This window comes from Rhodotorula toruloides, assembly GCF_000320785.1.
Source record: "Rhodotorula toruloides NP11 unplaced genomic scaffold Scaffold12, whole genome shotgun sequence".
Lineage (NCBI taxonomy): Eukaryota > Fungi > Basidiomycota > Microbotryomycetes > Sporidiobolales > Sporidiobolaceae > Rhodotorula > Rhodotorula toruloides.
In genome coordinates, this window is record NW_015622972.1 from 520668 (window position 1) to 540906 (window position 20239).

General features: G+C 62.9%; 6 protein-coding genes across 6 annotated transcripts; 2 read left to right on the forward strand and 4 right to left on the reverse strand.

The window, feature by feature from the left end:
- Positions 1–210: 210 nt before the first annotated feature.
- Positions 211–4564, reverse strand: RHTO_01305 (uncharacterized protein; the record flags this gene model as incomplete). Its single annotated transcript, XM_016414988.1, has 4 exons — positions 211–1212; positions 1273–1697; positions 2022–4182; positions 4238–4564. The coding sequence occupies 4 exons, from the start codon at positions 4562–4564 to the stop codon at positions 211–213; spliced, it is 3915 nt and encodes a 1304-aa protein (XP_016273209.1).
- Positions 4565–4992: 428 nt separating this feature from the next.
- Positions 4993–6063, reverse strand: RHTO_01306 (cation transport protein ChaC; the record flags this gene model as incomplete). Its single annotated transcript, XM_016414989.1, has 7 exons — positions 4993–5124; positions 5259–5369; positions 5439–5581; positions 5638–5668; positions 5723–5766; positions 5832–5940; positions 6025–6063. The coding sequence occupies 7 exons, from the start codon at positions 6061–6063 to the stop codon at positions 4993–4995; spliced, it is 609 nt and encodes a 202-aa protein (XP_016273210.1).
- Positions 6064–7294: 1231 nt separating this feature from the next.
- RHTO_01307 (MFS transporter, siderophore-iron:H+ symporter) lies at positions 7295–9573 on the forward strand (the record flags this gene model as incomplete). Its single annotated transcript, XM_016414990.1, has 9 exons — positions 7295–7514; positions 7572–7714; positions 7772–7837; positions 7898–8052; positions 8111–8387; positions 8445–8691; positions 8748–9012; positions 9069–9400; positions 9464–9573. The coding sequence occupies 9 exons, from the start codon at positions 7295–7297 to the stop codon at positions 9571–9573; spliced, it is 1815 nt and encodes a 604-aa protein (XP_016273211.1).
- Positions 9574–9844: 271 nt separating this feature from the next.
- RHTO_01308 (carbohydrate esterase family 9 protein) lies at positions 9845–13469 on the forward strand (the record flags this gene model as incomplete). Its single annotated transcript, XM_016414991.1, has 12 exons — positions 9845–10189; positions 10251–10448; positions 10501–10575; positions 10628–11128; positions 11182–11262; positions 11318–12172; positions 12230–12423; positions 12478–12518; positions 12575–12628; positions 12683–12926; positions 12980–13340; positions 13398–13469. The coding sequence occupies 12 exons, from the start codon at positions 9845–9847 to the stop codon at positions 13467–13469; spliced, it is 3021 nt and encodes a 1006-aa protein (XP_016273212.1).
- A 141-nt stretch (positions 13470–13610) lies between these two features.
- Positions 13611–15059, reverse strand: RHTO_01309 (protein phosphatase 2c; the record flags this gene model as incomplete). Its single annotated transcript, XM_016414992.1, has 5 exons — positions 13611–13725; positions 13788–13885; positions 13950–14074; positions 14132–14953; positions 15017–15059. The coding sequence occupies 5 exons, from the start codon at positions 15057–15059 to the stop codon at positions 13611–13613; spliced, it is 1203 nt and encodes a 400-aa protein (XP_016273213.1).
- A 1095-nt stretch (positions 15060–16154) lies between these two features.
- Positions 16155–19873, reverse strand: RHTO_01310 (uncharacterized protein; the record flags this gene model as incomplete). Its single annotated transcript, XM_016414993.1, has 3 exons — positions 16155–17829; positions 17884–19435; positions 19696–19873. The coding sequence occupies 3 exons, from the start codon at positions 19871–19873 to the stop codon at positions 16155–16157; spliced, it is 3405 nt and encodes a 1134-aa protein (XP_016273214.1).
- Positions 19874–20239: the final 366 nt, after the last annotated feature.

A 20239-nucleotide genomic window follows, 5' to 3' on the forward strand; every position in this document is an offset into this window, starting at 1 on the left:
TGCCTCCTTCCGCTTACTTTCTCGTCGTCTCTCGCATGTGTAGAATGCCCTCGTGCTTGGATGGGGTAGAAAAGGCTCACTAGAGCCGTCTCCTACATCTCGCTCGCCACGTCCGCCGAGAGAGCAGGGAGTCCCTCGTCATGAGAATCGTCAAATACACGCTGCATCGCCTCTCGTTACATCACCCTCATCTCCGCGCCCTTCCCCGCCTCACAGACCCAATCTCCTCGCCGCCCTCCGACTAACAGGCGCCCCAAACCTCCCAAACGTCTGCGCGCTCCCGCTCACCCCGATCTTCGTTCGCGTCCTGGCGCTCGTACTCGGGTCGGCGTTGGCGTGGGAAGCGGGAGACTGGGAGGGAGAGAAGCGCGGGTCGTCGTCGTGGTCTTCTTGGAATGAGGGGGAGTAGCGAGAGCTTGAGTGAGAAGGAGGGGAGAAGCGAGAGTCGTAGGAATTGTTGTAGGAGTCGGCGTATGGCGAACGAGAGGACGAGGTAGGGGAGAACGTCGAAGGACGGGCGGTAGTCGAGCGCGAGGCAGACGGGGCGCAGCCGGAAAGGTGAGAAGTGGGCTTGCCGACCGTTGTTCGGCTGAACGGCCGGGTCCCCTTGTCCTCCTCTTCGTACTGGCCGCCGTAGGTATCGTTACCTCTTTCCCAGCTCGGCGGGCCGCCCCTTGCGCCGCCTCCGACCGTTGTCCTCAGTCCGCCTCCTCCTCCTCCTCTTCTCCCCTGCTCCCTCTCCCTGACCCGGTCCCTCTCCCTCTCCCGCTCTTCCTCCTCCTCCGAGTCCTCCGACTCCTCCGACGAAGACCCAAACGGATCGTAGCTCTCGCCTTTCGAGCGCGTAAACGATAAGTTCCGACCGCGCTGCTTGACTGCATCGGGCTCCGGAGAGAGAGAGGGCGACGGAGCGGCTGAGCGGACGTTGCGATCGTTGTACTGGCGGCGAGATGAGTCCGGCTCTGAGTCAAAGGTAGAGTCGAGGTCGGAGCGGGGGAAGGAGCTGTCGGAGAAGGCGGCGGAGGACGGCGCAGAGGAGGGAGGAGGGAAACGGTAGGGCGTGCCTTGCGAGACCGTGGCGGGCGACTGGGCGGCACTCTGGCGTGGACGACGGGAGTAGTCGTCTTCGTCGTCAGAGGGAGACGGCGACCGAGCGCGACGACGCTCCTTCGGACGATCCTCTTCGCTCGACTCGTCCTCCTCCCGCTCATTCTGCCGATACGCCGACGATGGAGGCCGACTGACTGTAGTACGGTACGTGTCTGGACGCACGGGCTGCGGGCGGATGGGCGACTCGTTCGAGGTGTACGCGCGGGGAACGCGGATGGGCGAGTGCGGCGAGACGATGGGCGGGAGAGCCGAGGGGTTGCGCTCGTTCGAGCTGGTCGTGAGCGGCGAGAGACGGCGAGAAGCGGCGTCGTTGCGGCTGTAGGGATCGTTGAAGCGTGCCTGCGGCCTGCGGTCATCCCGGCGCCCGACTCGCCGCACCTCGTCCTCGACTGCCTCGACTTCGCGTTGGACGCGGCGGTACGCTTCGCCAGTGACGTCCTCGACGTCTTCGGCGATACGGCGGGGGAGCTTCTCGACCTCCTTGAGAATTTTTCGGTCGCGCTGGGCGACAATTGAGCGAGGAGGGCTCTGCTCGCGGTCGTATGCGGCGCGAGCGGAGCGAGCTGTACTACCAGGCGCTGGCGGAGCTGTTAAGCGGTAGCGGGATCAGTCTCGTGCGAGCAGGGAGTGAGGCGGAGGGACCGTACCTGCTGCAGCCTGCTTCGAACGCCGCGGCTCCTTCTCTTCATCGCTCTGACTCACGTCACCCCGACGCCTGGTATCGACCGAAACAGGGGAGAAGTTTCGTCGACTGACGACAGACTCGGGAATCTCGTCGCGTCCACGGGTTGAGACCGTTTCAGGGGCAGACGACTCTGAAGGCGAAGGCGGACGAGGCGCCCGACGACGAGAGCGAGAGCGTGCCGAGTGCGGCGGAGCTTGGGCGTCGTCGCTGTCTGAGTAGGACTTACGGACAGGCGGGCGAGGCGGTGAGCGAGCATCGTTCCGGCTCGGACGGGTGCGGCTACCCTGCTCGTCCTCCGAAAGCGAGTGCCGGCGGCTGGAAGCTGCAGCTGGGCGTTCCGTCGCGACGTCCTTCTGCTGGCGTCCAAGTCGGCGGCGGCGATCGAGATCTTCGTGGTAGTCGTCGTCCCTCTCGCGATGCCGTCCTTCCTCCTCGTGACGCGGCGGCTTGGCGTCCTCGCGAGTCCCGGAGACGTTTGAGACGATGTCGACGACCGACTTGCGCAGGTTCTGCATGCCTTTGTCGAGCGTCGCCGAGACAGACATGGCCCGACTTCGACGAGAAGGAGGAGCTTCTTCGTCGTCCAGCTCGGAAGGCGATTCGACATTTGACGAGCCGTGATGGCGGTGGCGAGATGAGCGCTCGCGCCGAACGTCCACGGCGGGCGGATCTGGCGAGACATCGCGGGCTGGACGAGCATTCAGGCTTTTGTCCTCAGCCGGCTCGCGTCTGGAACGACAAGATGATCTGTCGTCGCGCGTACTGGCCACCGCACCGTCCTCACGCTCGTGCTGCTTATTCCGCCGCTTGTCCGCCTTATTCTCCTCCTTCCGCTCAGCCTGACCCGCATCGTTGTCAGCTGCGTCGGCGGCGGCTCGACCAGAGGTCCTTGACTCCCGCGCTTCTTCTTCCTCCTCCTGCTTCGCCCGCGCCGCCCTTCTCGCTGCCCTCGCTTCGCGGCGTAACCGCCGCTCCTCCTTCCGCTGCGCACGAGCCTTCTCGTCGTCAACCTCGTGCTCGAGCACCTTCTGCTCCACCTCGCCGACTGCGAGCTCGCCCTCTATCTTGAGCAGCGTCCCCACGCTCTTGAGCCATCCGCCGAGGACGGCTTTCGCAGTCGGCTTAGGCGGAGGAACGGGAGGCTTCTCCACTTCCTTCGGGTCGAAGCCTTCATCTTTCGGTTCGTGTCGAGCACGCCGAGCCGAGCGGCCCTTCGAGGCAGAGCGACGCTTGGCTTCGAGGAGAGTCGTCTCGCCACCGGCCGGGATGTCGAGCTCGTGATCGTCGAGGTTGCCGCGGACAAGCGTGTCTTCGTCGGAGTCGTCACGACGATGGCGATTGCGGCTGACAGAGCGCCAGGAGGGCGTACGCTCGAGCGGGGCGGCGGCAGGAGCTGCGGAACCGGGCTTAGGCTTCGTCGTGTTACGAGCGCGATGTCCATGTCCTTGCTCCGCTTCGGTCGTGTCAGGAGATGGTGACCGTCTGCGGCGGGAGGAGCGTTTTGCATCTGATGTACGGGCGTCTTTGGCGGCGGGCGAAGGGCTGCGGGACGCCTTCCGTTCGGCTGGAGAAGGCGAACAAAGCGTACGCCGAGCGCGGTCCCTTGCGCGGCTCGATGGCTGTGCTGATGCGGGAGATGGGCTGCGGGAGGGGCGATCAGGCGGAGGTGACAGCGTGCGCTCGTCGGGGGAAGGCTCGCGCCGTCGTTGACTGCGTTGGCGGCCGTCCGAGCCATCCGCACGATTTGGCGAGACGCCGCTCCGAGTCGAGCGGGCTGTTCGTTCGGGACGAGAAGGAGGTGGAGGAGAGGGAGATATCGACCGGCGAGACGACGTCCGTCCGATCGGTTTCGACTTGACGATCGGGTATGCCTTGTCATTTGCAGCTTCTTCCACCGACGAGATCGAAGTGCGCCGCTGCCGACGCGCAGAACGAGACGAACGAGATGCTTCAGCCGAACGCTCGGGAGAGTCTCCTCGCTTGACGTCTTCGCTCGCCCGCTTCTGGACAGAGGAGGCGGCCTTGCGGGTCTTCACCGAATCGTCTGAATCCTCGACGTCGTGACGTGCTTGAGTCGCCTGCTTGTGGGAGGTTGGCGCCCGATCGTCGTCAGGCTCAGCGGACGCTGGCGATGCAGGCTTGCTGGACAGCCCATTAGTCTCGAATGGCGGCTCGACGCCGTCCTCGTCAGAGTCGGGCGCGGCAGCCGGACGGTTGAATCGAGGTCGGTCGGCGTCAGGAGAGGCGGGCGCAGGAGTCGGCGCTCGATTGGCGGCAGCTTCGAGCGCTTCGGCCGTGCTGTAAGGGTCGGCGCCGGCGCCGTCGGGAGGCGGGTCGTTCTCATCTCCTGTGCGGGAGTAGGAGACGGAGCGGTCGGTGTAGGCGTGCTGAGGACGGTTCGTCAGTGAAAGAGGCCGCCTCCTGGGGCAACGTCTGACGCACCCAGGTCGCGACGTGGCGGTCGTCTTGGTAGATGTACAGCGAGAGGTGCAGCTTGGGATCACCGACGGACCGCGCCCAGTTCTTGCAGACCAGCGCGTACATCCCATGCTCCGACTCGCGCGCGCTGACGACGTCGTGAACGTACGAGCCCTCCTTGAAGTTCTGCTCCAGGTACCGAATGACACTGCTACGCTGAATGTCGGTCTTGAGCGAGTCGTGCAGTGCGGTACGAGTCGAGTCTTCCTCGACCTCGTGTGCGAAAGGAAGTTGGTGGGCGTGTTCGGGAGGACGTCCGCTCCCGAACTTGACGTGTAGAAATGCTGACATCTGCTTGGCGTGCGACGAGCCGAGAGAGGGTGTAGCGGAGCGAGAGAACAAAGAGGAGAGGCGCTTCTTGGAGGAGGACCGAAGGCGGCTCGTCACTGCAGGAGAAGTCGGTCAGCGCTGAGTTTGACAGGGGTGAGCGTGACGTACTGCGTTTACAACACGAACGACGTGATGGTAAGGGAGAAGAGAGAGAGGCGTTGAAAGCAGGAGGCTCGTTCGCCGGAGTATCCGCGGACCAGCTTTGGGCGCACCACGACTTGACCACGACCGGCAGGTGCAGTGAGGGACAGCGCTCAAATGGATAAGGAAGCGCAGAGCTAGAAGCCGCGCGTACGCGAAAGGCGGGAACGTCGAGGAGAAGAGGAGGTCGAGGCGGACGAACGATGTGCTGCAATGCGAGTCTAAGCGAGCAAACAGTCGACGAGAAGTTACAGGCCGTTGGGGGCTCGGTTGTGCTCAGGATCCCGTTCGCGTACTAGGCGCTCGAGGTCTCTGAGGTAAGCGTCTTCGGATGCGGGACACAGTTGGCGGACGGCGTTGGCGAGGTTGTAGACGTAGTCCTGCGGGCGGAAAGAAGACGGCAAGACGAGCGAGGTCAGTTCAATCGTAATCAGTTACGTGGGACGAGCGGGAAGAGGGCCAGAGCCATGAGCCCTCAGGCTGGAGAAGCTGGAGAGGGCGAACTCGAGCGTACCTTGTTCGCACCGGATGGACCAACTGATTGCGCAATGTGATCCGCCAGCTCTGCCATTGGCATGCCTCCGGCAAAGCTTGGGTTGCGCGTCTCGCCGACATAGACGCGGACCTGCGATTTCGAGGTCTGGTTAGTCCTGCGCTCTGTGGCATAAGCGCAACCTCGAAGACGTCGACGTACGCCTTCCTCGACGACCATCTCGTTTCCGTTCTCGTCGATGCCGTAGACGTCGACTGTACGCAACGTATAGCCGTCCTTCTCGCGGTGATCGAGGTACGCCCAGATCTCGTCTGAGCGTTCCTTCGGTATCCGGTAGACGCGACCTGCGCAGGAAAGTGTGTCAGCACTCGGAAGACCTTGGAACAGCGGATGTGCAGACCCCAGACATGGTGCGAGCCTAGAGGGTCATCCTGCACTCTGAGGAGGTGTGAGTCTCGTGTAAGGCCGTTCACTTCGCCACGCACCTTCCGATGCTCCTCCCAGTCATCCTCCGTGACCAGCGTCACCACTGCGAGGCGCAAAAAGCGTCAGTCCGGCGACATAACTCGTTAACAACTTCGAAAGCAAACACACCTCGACCTGGATTCGCTGGTGTCCCCCGGTGGTCGTGCGATGCCTGCGCAAACCGTCGTACGAAGCCCTTGATGTAGCCTGGCGTGCTTTCCAGGTCGAATGGCGGGGCCTGCGGAGGCGGAAAGCAGGCGGTGGTCAGGAAGTGCCTTCCTCAGCGTCCCGTAACCTTCAGCGGGCAGGGTCTCGAGCGCACCTTCCAAATAAGACTCCCGTAGCCGAATACAGACGACATCCTGGACGAACGGAGCCGTGTCAGCGGCAGCCTTGCGATTCGAAGACCTCGCGCTCCTCGAGGCCTGCCAGTCGCCCAACAACGCCTGCACGGCCCGTGCTACTCGTTCAGGTCCCGCTGCACCCGTCGACGGCTGCACCCGTCCTCGCCGCGCGCCCCGCCTTCCCCTTGTCCGCCCTCACTTCTGTCATCAGTCCTCTCCTTCCTCCACATCCCGCTGTCGCCGACTACCGAGCGCTCATTCCTGCTGAACTCACCCACGCGATGCTCTATAGCTGTACAGTCTAATGCCGAGCCGATCCAAGCAGTGTGAGGGAGGCCACCGGATTGCGAAGGGTAAAGGTTGGATGAGCGAGGAGGAGGATGGTCCATGGCTGCTGTACCGGGAGGAGGCGACTGCTGCGTTACTCCTAGCTGTCGGAGGTGCGGGCGGACGAGCGGACTGGTCACTGGTGAGTCCTCCTCTCCTCTCCCGGACTTCCTCGTCCATACTGACTGCTTCCTCCTTCCCGTCCCTGCTTCGCTTGTAAAGTGCTCTCACTGGACAGACTCTTACCGCTTAAGCTGGCCCCCTGAGCGAAACGCTCGCTCTCGTGAATCCGTCGTCGCTCTTCCTCGACCCGCTCGCACATCCTCCTCTTTCGGCTAGGCGCAGACACATCCTACTGTTGCGACGGTACTATGGCAGCTCAAGCTCGTTCTTCGCTCCGTCGACTCGTCAAGAAGCGCGTGCGGGGAGACGCTGCTTTTGCTCGACCGATTCTTGCCGCTGCAGTAGCCTGCTATCGGCGCTGTCACCTCGCATGGTCTCGATTTCCGAGGCCTTGACCACGGGTGGCACAAAATCATTCCGCTCGATGCTGGCGTTCGGCTAGGGTCGCTCGCGCGCTCGTGACGAAACTCTCAGGTGCGTCTTTCCTCCTCCGCTCAGCTTGCCTCGGGTCGCAGCGGCTTCTTCTCGATCTCTTCTGCTTGTACTGACTTGTTCATGCTCTGTGTACCGTAGCTCGACAGCAACAAGCGGCATCGGTTTTCCCGCGAGCAGGCGCGGCCGAACGCCTCCTGCCCGGATCTGCATGTCTCAGAGCTGGATCTTGGCATCAGATACGGATTTTCCATGCCCGCCTCCTCCCGAGCCCGCACCGAGCTCGCGGGTGCGCTGGCTCTCGCCTTTCTGCCTCCTTCAGCTCCCTTCCTGCCCTCTTTTATTGCCCTACGCCCCGCGCCCGCCATGTCTGCGCACGCACCGACTCTTTCACGCCTACACTCCCAAGATGGCTCATCGCATGAAGACAAACGCTCGCTGGAGGAAACGCCCGACACGACCCGCGCCCCTTCAAGGCCTGAACCGGTGCGGCGCATGGGCGAGATCGACGTCTCGATGGGTGTCGCCCGCATAGAAGCCATCAACAGCTGCTTGACGACGCCTCTGCGCGCCTGGCTGATGTTTTGTGCGTCCTCCGCCCTCTTTCACCTGTGTGCGCATGCTGACGCATCGTCCCCCCCAGCTGCCTTCCTCGTCGCCTATGCCTACGGACTCGATGCTACGGTCCGCGGCACCCTTCAAAGCTACGCCACCAGCTCGTTCCAGAACCACTCGCTTCTCGCGACCGTCAACGTCCTCAAGAGCATTGTGGCGGCGGCTTCCTACGTGAATCGAGTCGGCAGACTCTCGAGCGAAGTCACGCTGACTTGCTCTCACGTTCAGCCCGCCTACTCGAAGATCGCCGACACCTTCGGGCGACCCGAGGTCGTACTGTTCTCCGTCGTCATGGTGCGTACGCGAGAGCTGCTACGGGACTCGCGCTACGAGCTGATCACCCTTCCACTGCAGTATGTCATCGGGACCATCGTCGAGGCGACGAGCACGAACATCCAAAGCTTCTGTGCAGGCGCTGTACTGTACCAGTTCGGCTACTCCGCCGCGATCCTCATCGTCGAGGTCATCATCTCGGACTTGACGAGCCTTCGCAGCCGTCTCTTCTTCTCGTACGCACAGGTGACTGCGTTTTTCGCTCGAAATTACGCTAACGACCTCGCTCTTCAGCTACATCCCCGCGCTCCCCTTCATCATCAACTGCTGGGCCGGAGCGAACGTCGTCGCCCAGATCCAGGCAACGACAACCTGGCAGGTCGGCATCGGCATTTGGGCGGCGGTCTACCCGTTCTGCTGCCTCTGCCTCCTCGGCCCGCTCTACATCGCCCAGCGTCGAGCTAGGCGCGCGGGCAAGCTCGACGGCTATCTCACGCCTTTCCAGCAACTCGGCTTCAAGCGGCTCATGGTTACCGTCTTCTGGGAGCTCGACCTCGTCGGCTCGATCCTCGTGCGTACAATCATGAGTCTACCTCCCCTTGGCTTCTGCTGACGCACTGCTTTCCAGATCATCGCCGTCCTCGCCTTGATTCTTCTTCCGTTCACGCTTGCCGGCGGAGTCGACAAGGAATGGGCTGCTGAGCACAACATCGCCATGCTCGTCATCGGCGTCGTTGTCTGCATCCCGCTCCTCATCGTCTGGGAGACCAAGTACGCCAAGGTCCCGGCGCTTCCTTTCCACCTCCTCAAGACCCGCACCGTCCTCGGCTGCCTGGGTATCGCCACCTTCCTTGACGTCTGCTGGTACATGCAGGGTGCGTCAAGCGCGCTATCTCGTCAAGTCCTTCACTGCTGACCTCCGCCTGAGTAGGCGACTACCTCTACACGGTGCTCGTCGTCGCCTTCCACGAGTCCGTCCTCTCGGCCACGCGCATCACCTCGATGTATTCGTTTGCCAGCGTCATCACCGGAACGCTCGCCGGCCTCTTCGTGCGGTTCTGCCTACCACGCCTCAAACCGATTATCCTCGCGGGCGTATCGCTCTGGTTCATCGCCTTCGGCCTCCTCATTCATTACCGCGGCGGCGCATCCGCGCATTCAGGCATTGTTGGCGCGCAGGTCTTGCTCGGCATCTCGTGAGTGCTGCTCAGCACTTCCCGCGTAAGCTCGAACTGATTGAGCAATCTCGCAGGGGCGGCCTCTTCCCCTACCCCGCGCAGACGCTCATACAGACGGCAGGCAACCACCAGCACACCGCAATTCTTCTCTCGATCTACCTCGCCATCTACAACGTCGGTTCAGCCATCGGCGCGACCATCTCGGGCGCAATCTGGACGCAAGTCCTGCCCGGCAAGCTCGAGATCGCTCTTGGCGGCAACACTACGGCCGTCCAGGAATGGTACGGTAGTCCTTTCACGGCGATCACGACAGCCGCCGGACAGTGGGGCCAGCCCGACAGGATGGCCGTCGTCGATGCTTATCGACACGTCCAGCGACTGCTCTGCATCACGGGCATCGCGTTTGGTGCGCCCGTCTCTTGCTCTCTCGTGCCTTCACGCAGGTGCTGACTTCGACTTGCTACTGCAGCCGTGCCTCTCCTTCTCTGCGCCCTCGTCGTCCGCGACCCTGTCCTCGGCAAGGAGCAGAGTCTGCCGGACGCCGAGAAGGATGTCAAGGCGAGGGTCGACCGGATCTAGGAGGTAGGAGGCGGCGTTTCATGGGCAGTCTGCAAGCGCTCAAGGTGGAATGTGAGGACGATGGGCGAGACGAGGGACAGTTCGGCTTACGCCGCTCAATAGTGGCTCTGTATCCCGCTCTCCCGGCTGCAAGGCATTCCAAAGGGTTGTACGAATTGTTCGCTCGCTGAGAACGCACGCACGAAGCGAGCGTCGCCGCATCGCAAGCGACCTTCGCAACCCGCGTGCTTGCTCTCTACCTCTTCGCCCTCTCTCGCTAAGTTGCTTCGCTATGCGTGGGTTGAGCTCCTCCGACGACGAGGAGAAGCGCAAACACTCGCCCAGCCACCGGCAACAACGTCGCGCCTCTCGCTCCTCCTCCTCCTCGAACCCCACATCGACCCGCTATCTCGCGACCGTCCTCGCTCTCGCCGCAGCCGCATGCTTGTGGCGCTTGACCGATACCCACGGCTCGGGCAACGATGCTCGCGCACGCTCGCTCGGCAAGGTTGGGCGGCTGACGGAGTCTGAGCGGTCGGCTTGGGAGGCAGTTATCGAGCGGTGCGAGGACTTGCACAGGCTGCCCGGGGTGTCCGAGTCGCACTGGAGGCGGAAAGAGTCGGACAGATTCCAGCCCGTGCGTCCTGCGTCTCGAAACGCTCAAATCTCACGCTAATCCTCCCTCTCCTTCTCCTCAGGGAACGAAACCGACCCTCATCCGCAACGCGACAATTTGGACGGGCGAAGACGATGGCAAGGAGATCCTGTACAACACGGATGTCCTCCTGGACCGCGGCTTGATCGTCAAGATGGGCGAGAATCTCGATGGAGGACTCGACGGACTCGAAACGGTGGATGCCGACGGTGCTTGGGTGACCCCCGGCATCTTCGACATGGTGAGCATAGACTTCAGCCACTCTTCGCGTTCTGGCTGACCGCTTTGAGCAGCATTCGCACATCGGGGTCGACAGCTCGCCCGGATTTTCCGCTACGGACGACACAAACTCGCTTGCAGCGCCGGTTGTGAGTCCTGCCATCCCATTCTGCTTGACTGAGCGCTTACGAATAGGTGCAGCTTCCTTATCTTCGCTCGCTCGACGGCATCAACGGTCATGACCTCGCCTACCGCCGAACCGTCGCGGGCGGCGTCACCACCTCGCTCATCCTCCCCGGCTCAGCAAACAACGTCGGAGGTCAGGCCTTCGTAATCAAGCTCCGACCTACGGCCGAGCGCACCATCGACTCGCTCGTGCTCGAGATGCCGTGGAACGTGAAGCTGCCGAGCGGCGAGCGGAAGTCGAAGGGAGATCCGCCTCGCTGGCGTCACATGAAGATGGCTTGCGGAGAGAACATCCGGAACGTGTACCACCAAACCCGCCTAGACCTTTCCTGGAACTTCCGCTCGAACTTCGACGCCGCTCGGTCGCTCAAGCAGAAGCAGGACAAGTTCTGCTCGCGCGCTCTCGCTGCGCAGGAGGATGGCCCTTACTTGATGGACGACAAGGGCGACGTCGAGGACTTTCCGGATGATTTGAAGCTTGAAGCTCTCGTCGATGTCCTTCGCGGCAAGGTCAAGGTGAGCTTGCGTTCCTCCTGCGTCTTCTCCCTGTCCTGACCTTTTTCTTCCAGGTCAACACGCATTGCTACGAGACGACCGACCTGAACGCTTTCATCCGGCACACCGTAGAGTTCGAGTTCCCCGTTGCTGCCGTTCGTCCCTTTGTCCGCTCACTCGCCCGCCATCGCTGACATCGCGTTCTTTCAGTTTCACCACGCCCACGAGACGTACCTCGTGCCCGACCTGCTCAAGTCGGCCTGGCCTGGTAACGGCTCTGCGACGCCTGCCGTCGCGATCTTCTCGACGAACGGCCGCTACAAGCGCGAAGCCTGGCGCGGCAGCGACTACGCCGGCAAGGTCTTGTCGGAGCAGGGCATCGACGTGATCTACAAGTCGGACCACCCAGTCTCGGATTCTCGTCATGTCCTGTACCAAGCCCAACAAGGCCATCATTTCGGCTTGCCCGCACACCTCGCCTTGGCTTCCGTCATCTCGACTCCCGCTCGTCGCGCGGGCTTTGACCACCGCATCGGATACATGCGCCAGAACTACGACGCCGACGTTGTATTGTGGTCGGCTCACCCTCTCTCGCTCGGCGCGACTCCTCAGCAAGTTTGGATCGACGGCATCCCCCAGATCGTCGAGTCGTTCCCGCCTGCGACGCCTACGGAAGAGGAGACAACGCGCAGACACGGTCCGCCGCAGGCCAGCTTGCCCAAGGACTTTGACCCGACGCGGGAGCAGGAGGACGACGACTTTTCCTTCCTGAACCCCGGCCAGTCGAAGCACGCCAAGGGACCTGCTTTTGTTGACAGCGTCAAGTTCGTCGACGTCTCCGAGGTCCTCCTGCCTGGCGAGCACGGTGGCGAGCTCGCATCGATTGCGGAGGAAAAGCGAGTACACCCGCCCTTCCAGGTCGTCGTCGAGGACGGCAAGATCTCGTGCATGGCCAAGAGCTGTGAGACTGGCAGGCGCACCCCTGTCGTCAACTTGCACGGTGGAAGCCTCCTTCCGACGTTCACCTCGTTCGGCGCCGCCCTCGGATTGACCGAAATCATCGCGGTGTGTGCCGCTCTTTCTGCGTCGCAGAGCCGCCGCTGACTTTCCACTCGATTTCAGGAGAAGTCGACGACTGAAGCTGCCGTCTGGGATCCGCTCCTCAATCCAAAGCTTTCCGAGACACAGCAGAAGGTCGCTGCGCACGTCGGCGTCAAGGCTATCAACGCGCTCAGTTTTGGCGGCAAGCATCTGAAGACGGCTGCAGAGAACGGCGTTGGCAAGGCGGTCACGGCGCTTATAAGCAACGACTTCCTGTACGTCTTGCCCTCACTTCTCTTAGTCGCCTTGCGCTTACTCTGAATATGCAGCGGTGGCTTGAGCGTTGCTTTCCGTACAGGTGCTGGCAACAGTGCGTTCCAGCTTTCGCTTGCGTCGATACTTCATGATTGATCTCTGCCTACGCAGTCCTCGAGGACGGAGCTATCATCAAGGAAGTGTCGGCCGTCCACGTCGCCATCGGTGCGTCCACCTCCACCTTGAATAGGTCTTAAATACCCATCGCTCGCTGTGCAGGTCACTTCGGCTCAGCTGCGCCGGTCGCTGTCGAAGTTGCTGCTCTGCGGCGCCTCCTCACGCGCACGTCGGACGTTTCCGATCGAGGGTCGCTTGATGAGCCTCATCGTCACGCCTTTGATGAGGTATCGTCCGGCAAGCTTCCGCTCGTCATTAAGGTGGACAAGGCAGACGTGATCGCGACTTTGCTGAGGCTGAAGGAGGAGGTCGAGAAGGATGGAGGTACCGAGCAGCGGTGGATCATGTGCGTCGGCTATGTGATGCCCTCGAGCTGCTCTTACTGACTCGTCAACTCAGCGCTGGAGGACAGGAAGCCCACCTCCTCGCCTCTGAACTCGCCGCAGCCAACATCGCCGTCATCCTTACCTCTCCTCGCGCCTTCCCGACTACCTGGGACCGTCGTCGCGGCCTTCCCGGCCCGCCTCTCACGCCGGATACGCCAGCGGTCGTCCTGCACAAGGCCGGCGTTCGCGTCGCATTCGGCATTGAGGAGGAGTGGCAGGCTCGACTCGTCATGTGGGAGGCGGCGTGGGCGCAGAAGCTCTCGCGTGGGCATGTCTCGAGGGAGGAGGCGGTCGCATGGATCTCGACGAACTTTGACGAGATGTTCGGCCTCGAGCAGGAGAAGGACGGCAAGGTCGACTTCGTCGCCTTCGAAGTGCGCAAGCTTCCTTTCCGCCTGCTTGTTCAGCTCACTAACCTTCTTACCCGACAGCGGGATCCTTTCGAGTTCGGCTCTCGTGTCGTTGCGACCTCCGCCGGCTCGCAGGTCAAGATCTTGCCGTAGAGGGACGCTCTCTCGTTTGAAGTTTGAGAAATGTGCATGCAAGTGTTACAAGAAGGTACGGACAGAGACAGGAGTAGAAGCCTTCGAGTGAAGCCAGAGAGCCCAGAAGGAGGAGCGCAAGACGAAAGGGAGGAGGAAGGTCTAAGCGGAAGCGCTGCCGTGGTGCGGTCCTTCGACAAATCCGTCCACCTTGGCGGCCGAAGTGCCCAGCTTGGTTCTGACGACGAGAATCGACAAGTTGTCGCTTGAGAATTGGCTGTCGAGCGCGGCGGGCGTCAGCGAGTGCGGACGACGGGAAGACGGAAAGCAAGTGCTCACTTGAGCGCGTGGTCAAGCAGTATCTGCGACGCCTCTTGCGGGTCGTCGATGTCGTGGATCAGATCGACGGCTTCTTGGTCTGAGCAGACGTCCCAAAGCTGCACAACAAAGGCAAGGTCAGCCGGCTCGGAAGTCAGCGAGAAGCTCTTCCACGAGACTCACGCCGTCGCAAGCCACGATCAGGTAGTCGTCCTCCGGGCCGAGCGTAGTCTCCGTAGTGAAGGGCGCGCCGACGACAAACTCCTTCATGGACGAGTCGCCGAGCGAGCGAGTGACCGCAAGGACGCCTGCGGAGATGCAAAGTCAGTCGGTGTAGCAGGGCGAGTTGCGCAAGGGAAACGCACCGTTGACCCGGTTGTTGAGCACGAAACCGCCGGCGTCCGAAATCCGCTTCGCCTCCCTCATGTCCGAGCCCTTGTGATCGTACGTCAACCGGACCGCCTTTCCGCCGCGCGACAAGACCGCCCGTGCGTCGCCCACGTTCGCCGTGTACAGCGTCCGCTTCGCCGCCTTCTTCTTGACCGCCGGCTTCGAGATAGACACGTCGGGAGTCGCGACGCTCGACTGTGTCGACTGGGTGGACTGGGTCGACGTGGGTGACGGGTTCGTCGAGGACTGAGGAGTGTTACCGGCAGAGGTAGAAAGCGCAGACTCGTTGCCGAACGAGTTGCCGCTGCCGTGACCTTTGAGCATGTTCTTGATCTTGTTCTTGATGTCGGAAGCCGTTCGCGCGCCCAACCCACCCTTGTCCGCTGGCTCGCTTCCGTCGCCGCCCAAACCCTTCTTCGACTCGTCGTTGAGCGCCTGAGTCTCGCCTCTTGCGGCTTTCAGCGCGCCCTCGGCATCCACCTCGACCTTCTCACCCTCGCGCACCTCGACTACTTCGCCGCTCACACCGCTCGCCTCGCCCGCAGGCTTACCGTCGTCTTCCTCGAGTCGAAGGAAACAAGTCACAGCCGTACACCCGCTGTGCGTCCCGTCCTGCGCCGCGAGTTCAGACAGCTTCTGGTCGACGGTATGGAAGGTCGCGTTGAGGAGGTCGGGGACGGGCGTGGCGGGTGCTTTGCGGAGGTTGTCGAGGAGGTGTTCGTGGAAGTGGTGTCCGCACCATTCGGCTGCGTGCTTGCCGGCATGACCGTCGAAGACGGCGAAGTAACCTTGTCCGCCTGCGAAGCGAAACCGACAGTTAGCATGGCGCGCACTACGGTAACAGAGAACTGGGCACGCACGAATACCACCAAAGTCGTAGATGAACGAATGCGCGTCCTCCATCACCCGCCGGCACTTCTGATTCCTGTCGACGCTCACACCCACCTTGAACCCACACTCCTCGTCCTCCCCGCGCCTCGGGTGCTGATTCAGCGTTCCATACGTGTCCTTCCCGTCCGCCTCAGTCTGCTCAACCGTCCGCGCATCCGGCTCGCTGATCTTGGCACCAACAGCAGCTGATCGTGAGGACGAGGACGACGAAGAAGGGATCAGGCCTGGTCCGCCGGCTTCTTCGGGCGCGGGAGCGGTCGTAGCGTTCACTGCGTCGACGTCGATGCGGAGGTTTGGAGGCGAGCCGCTGCCGTCTTTGGCGAGCGGCGAGAGGGACGAGCCCGAACGGCGAGTGTGGAGAGGCGGAATGGCGGGCAGGTCGGTAGGTGCTAGATCGAGGGTAGGCTGCGTGTTGTCGACGCAGTGTCAGTGATCTACACGCGACCCGGCATACGTCCGTGGCTGCTGAAGTTTAATCCTCCACCTCCCAGTCGCGAGAGAGGGCCTGCCGGCGCGCCCGTCGCCCCAAGGTCAGCGCGCGGCTCCCGTTGGAGCTCATCACAGCCTGATTTCCTGTACGACGCAGGCCGGCGAGGTCTCGTGCCCTCCATCCGCTCTGATTCCCTCATCAGTGAACCCCAACTTGAAAGCACACTCACCTTGTCTGCGGGTCCTCCAGGTCGTCAACAAGCGTGCTAGGGGTGACGGAATCGCTAGGTGCGGCTGTTGAGGCTGCCGAGCGCGTTGTCGAGGTGTAGTCGCTGTGCTTGGGTGGGTCGCGGTGGGGAAGCCGAAGTTGCGAGTGTCGGCCTCGAGGCTGAGCGGGTGTGCCGGGATTTAGCTGGTTGAGAATTGTTCTGAGCAGTGCCAGCAGCAGAATGAAGCCGAGCGAGAGTCGCGCGAGCAGCCACAGCGCGGTGGCCACACTCCGCCTCGCGCCAAAACGATCGTCTCCCCTTGGTGACCTCATTGGCCGCTGTTCTCGCCGTCCTGGGGCCGCAGCTTAGCGCGCCGCACGCGTAATGAACTGGAGATTGCAAGCGGAAACCCAAGCGGAACCCATGCAAGCGGCGCCTCCTCCTCCTCTTCTCAAGCCCCGACGAAGCATCACTTCTTCCCGCCCTTCTTCCCCTTCGACTTGCGCTTCTTCTTCCCGCCAGCGCCTTCTCCTGGACCTCCTGCGTGCGTCGCACCAGCCGTCGACGAGCCACCTGGGAGCGGGTGGTGGAGAGGCGCCTTCTCCGCCCTCTCCTCCTCGAGCTCCTCGCCCGCCTCTTCGCCGCGAACGACGCGCGGCGAGTCGTCCTGCCCCACCGTCACTCCCTTGCTCATGCCGGTGCCCGCTTTGACGCCCTCGGCAGGCGACGGTCCTTCGGCGCCGCCCAACGCGCCTTCGCCGCTCAGCAGGGTCGACGAGGGCGAGTAGTAGTGCTTGAGGTCCGTGTCCGACGGATACGAGTGCGAGCGGATGAGGCGAGATGTCTGAGCCTCAGACGGCGGAGCGACTGACGAGGATGGGAACGTCGATGCCGTAGGCGATTCGGGAGGGGTGAAGGCGGTAGGAGCGGAGCGGGGCTCTTTCATCGGACGAGCAGTAGGTGGCGTGGTCGGGTCCGTAAGGATGGCGGCCCGAGGCGTAGTCGTACCCTCCTCTTCGCTCGTCACGACCTTCCCGCCTGAAGTCGCCTCCTCGAGCTCCTCCGCCTCGCCTTCTCCCTCCTGCGCCTTCGCCCTCGCCTCCGCCAGCGAGCGATAGGTAATCCTACTTGGCTTCTCGGCTGTCGCAGCCGTCACCTCAGGCTCCTCCTCGACCTTGGGCTGGCGCGAACCAGGCGGCGCCATCGCCTCGCTCATCTCGAACCCATAGTCCCTGCTCTTCCGCCTCCCGCTCGATGCGGGCGCAGGCTTGTGACCCTCGTCGAAGCCTTCTTCGGGCGTCTGCGGCTCGACAGGCGTGTCGATCGCTTCTTCCTTCGTGCGCCTCTGGCCGGGCGCGAGCGCGTGGAGCTTCTGAGCGAGACTGAGGGCGACCGTGCCGGGTGCCGCGGATGAGGTCGACGGGGCGGACTGAGCGAGACTGGAGAAGGGCGACAGGACGGGCGGAGTCGAAGAGGCCGTGTCGGTCGGCCTGTGCATGGGCGGTGGCGTAGGACCGTGAGGGGCGGGCGGGAGCATGCGGGTGAGGGAAGTGAAGTACGGGTCGGCAAAGACGCTCTGCGCCGCTGCGAGGCCGTAGAACTGGCTGTCGCCTCCTCCGCTCGCACCACCAGCTGCGGCCTTCTCAACCCCGCCTTCCTGCTGCATCTTCGTGAGTAACTTCTCCCTCTTCTCCTCAAGCTGCTTCTCGACGCCTTCGACGGCTTCGAGCTCGTCCGGACTGCCCATCAGCTCCCTCCCGATCTCGGCAGCCTCCTTCGCAGCCTCGGCGCGCTCCCTCCCCTCCACGCTGTACGCGCGCTCCGGGACACCATGGTGCGAGTACTCCTCGGCGAGAACAGGGGAGAGCGAGCGACCGCGCGAAGCGGCGTCGCGGCTGACTTCGGTGTGAAGGCGGGCGAGCGGAGTGTCGGCCGTGGCGATGCTGGGCAAGTTGTGGTGCGCAGGGTCGGTCGGCGGGATGTACGGCTCGCCCTCGGGCTCGTTTGAGGAGGCACGACGAGGGAGGGAAGGGCGAGTGAACGGGACTTGAGGGGTGAGCGGCGTCGGAGGCGCAGAGGCGGAGCGCTTGCCGGCGAAGGCAACGTGCTTCTCGACGGAGAAGCCACCGCGCGAAAGGTCCGGGCTGCACACTGGCTAGATCAGCAAGCTGCGCATCTAAGAAAGCGGAGCGACGTACCTCCTGACCATCGGATAGCTCGTCGGCATCGGCTTCGGGTGTTCTTCCTCCTCTTCTTCTTCCTCCGCCTCGTCGCCAACGTCTTCGCCCTCGTGGTGCTTGGTCCTCTTCTCCGCTCCCATGTCCCTGCTCCTTCCGCGCCCCTCGTGATGCTGCACGCTCGACCGCCTCCTCTTCACGCCATGCGCCTTTGCCTCCTCTTCTCCGTCTCCGCCTTGCAGCACTCCCTTGCCGACACTGAAGACCGACCCGAGGAACTCGGTGACGAGGACGACAGTCTGGCGGATCGTCCACGCGAGAGCGGTAATGTCGTCGAGCGTCTGGCGGACGTGGAGCAGGAGCGACTGGACGATGTCGGTGATCTTGGAGAAGAGAGTCGACGAAGATTGCGGACCAGAAGCGAAGTGGACGTGATGAGGCTCTTCGGGACTGCCGAGAAGCGTCGCGCTCGAAGTCGAGGTCGACGTCGAGGGGGCAGTCGAGGCGCAGCGACGGTGGACGTGTTCGGAACGGCGCAACGCAGAGTGTACGACCGGATTCTTCGAATGCTCGTGGGTCGGAGATTGCGAGGCGATAGAGGCGCGCCGAGAAGGCCCCTCGAACGGCTGGCTTGAGGCGGACGCGGACGTTCCGGCGGGCTGGGTAACAGCCTTCGCGCCTCCCCTGCGCTCATGCTCATACTCAAGCCACTCCGCGAGGACCAACATCTGGCGGGAAGGCGTCTTGGTTGTGACATTGGCGAGGTCTGCGAAGCCGAACGCCCTCAGAAGAAAGAAGGCGAAGGGGACGATCCAGCCGACGAAGCCGAAGACGAGCGACAGGGCGACATCTTGGAAGTACGAAGGGACGAGGGGAATTGTGAGTGGCTGAGGGAAGAGGTAGCGGACGTGGGTGAGGGCGAGGTTGTGCTCTTCCTCGCCGGCAGCCTCGATGAGATCCGGCGGACTCGCCGGGCTGATTTCGCTCGTCAGCGAGTGAGGGACGTCGAAGGGGCCCACGTTCGACGCGAGAGCCGCAGACTGGACGACCCCGGACGGCGGCATCGGGGGCGGCTGGTGCGAGGTGAAGACGAGTTCGACCTTGCGCGGCATCGACCTTGTCAACAACCCCCCGCGCTTCGACAAGCCCGGTCCCTCGTCCGTGACACTCGCTCCTCGCAGCGACCCGATCTCCATGACCCACTCGACCTCGGCGTTCCACTTTTCGACAATCTCGAGATGCTCCTCCGCCTTCGCCTTGCCCTTGCCCTTCTCGTGCTCAGGAACTGCGACGGCAAGAGTCGTCTCTCCGACGTTGTAGACGCGAGGCGTCCAGCTTGCGAAGGGCAGGACGTTGACGGCATGAGCGGGGAAGCGGAAGAGGGCGAGGGCTTTGTGCGAGAGTGACGAGATGGCGATTTGTTCGTCCTCGTCACCCGTCGTTTGAGCGTGGAAGGGAGGAGCAGGGGCGGGGAGGAACGGGAGGGAGATGCTGAGGTGAGGCGAGACGAGTGCGACGGTCGAGGCGGGGACGTCGCCGGCGGTGTGCGGCGAGAAGAGGTGCTGGACGAGGTCTACAGCGAGCGTATGAAACGGTCAGTCGCGCTCTTGAAGACGGGAGGAACGCTGCTCCTCGTCCTGCGAATCACCCGCACGAAGTTTCCACCTCGTTCGCCGGGCTCCAGCTCGGCAGACAGCAAACTCCCTCGTTCTGCTACCGCGGCGCCCACCGAACATCGCGCAGAAGACCGCAAAGCTGCACGCCCATCCCCAACCTCCTCCTCAGCCCAGGTCATCCCGTCCCCCGTCGCCGAAAGGGAGAGCTGCAACGCACCAGTAACGACCTTCTCATCGATCCTCCTACCCTTCGACGTTCCCTGCGCTCCCTCCGAAGCGCCCTGCTCGACTCGCCTCGCCTCCCACTCCCGTCCTTCCTCTTCTCTTCCTGCAGCGTGCGAAGGGCCGGAGCGCATCGTAGGCGGGTCGTGAGCGAATGGAGACTCCTCTGCCATCGCTGTGCGGCGGGACGGGACGGTCTGCGAGAGGGAGTGAGGTGAAGGAGGGAGAGAGGGAAAGGAGGCGAGTGTGGAGAAGTAGAGGGCCTGTGCGAGCGTCAGCGACTCGGAGCGTGTGCAGCTAGTCGTTCAGTAGATGCAAACTGTGCAGGCGCCCGAAAGAAGGCAATGGCAAGGGAACAGAGAACAGCGGGAAGGGAGGAAAAGCGCGAGTTGCGAAGGTCGCGGCGAGCGGAGTCGCTTTCTCACCTCTCGACGGCGAAACACTGCGATACTGAACTGTTGGTTAACTTGCACATGTACGGCTGACGAACGGAAACGGCGGCGTGAACGCTGAGCCGGGGCGGCTGCGTGTGAGAGGAA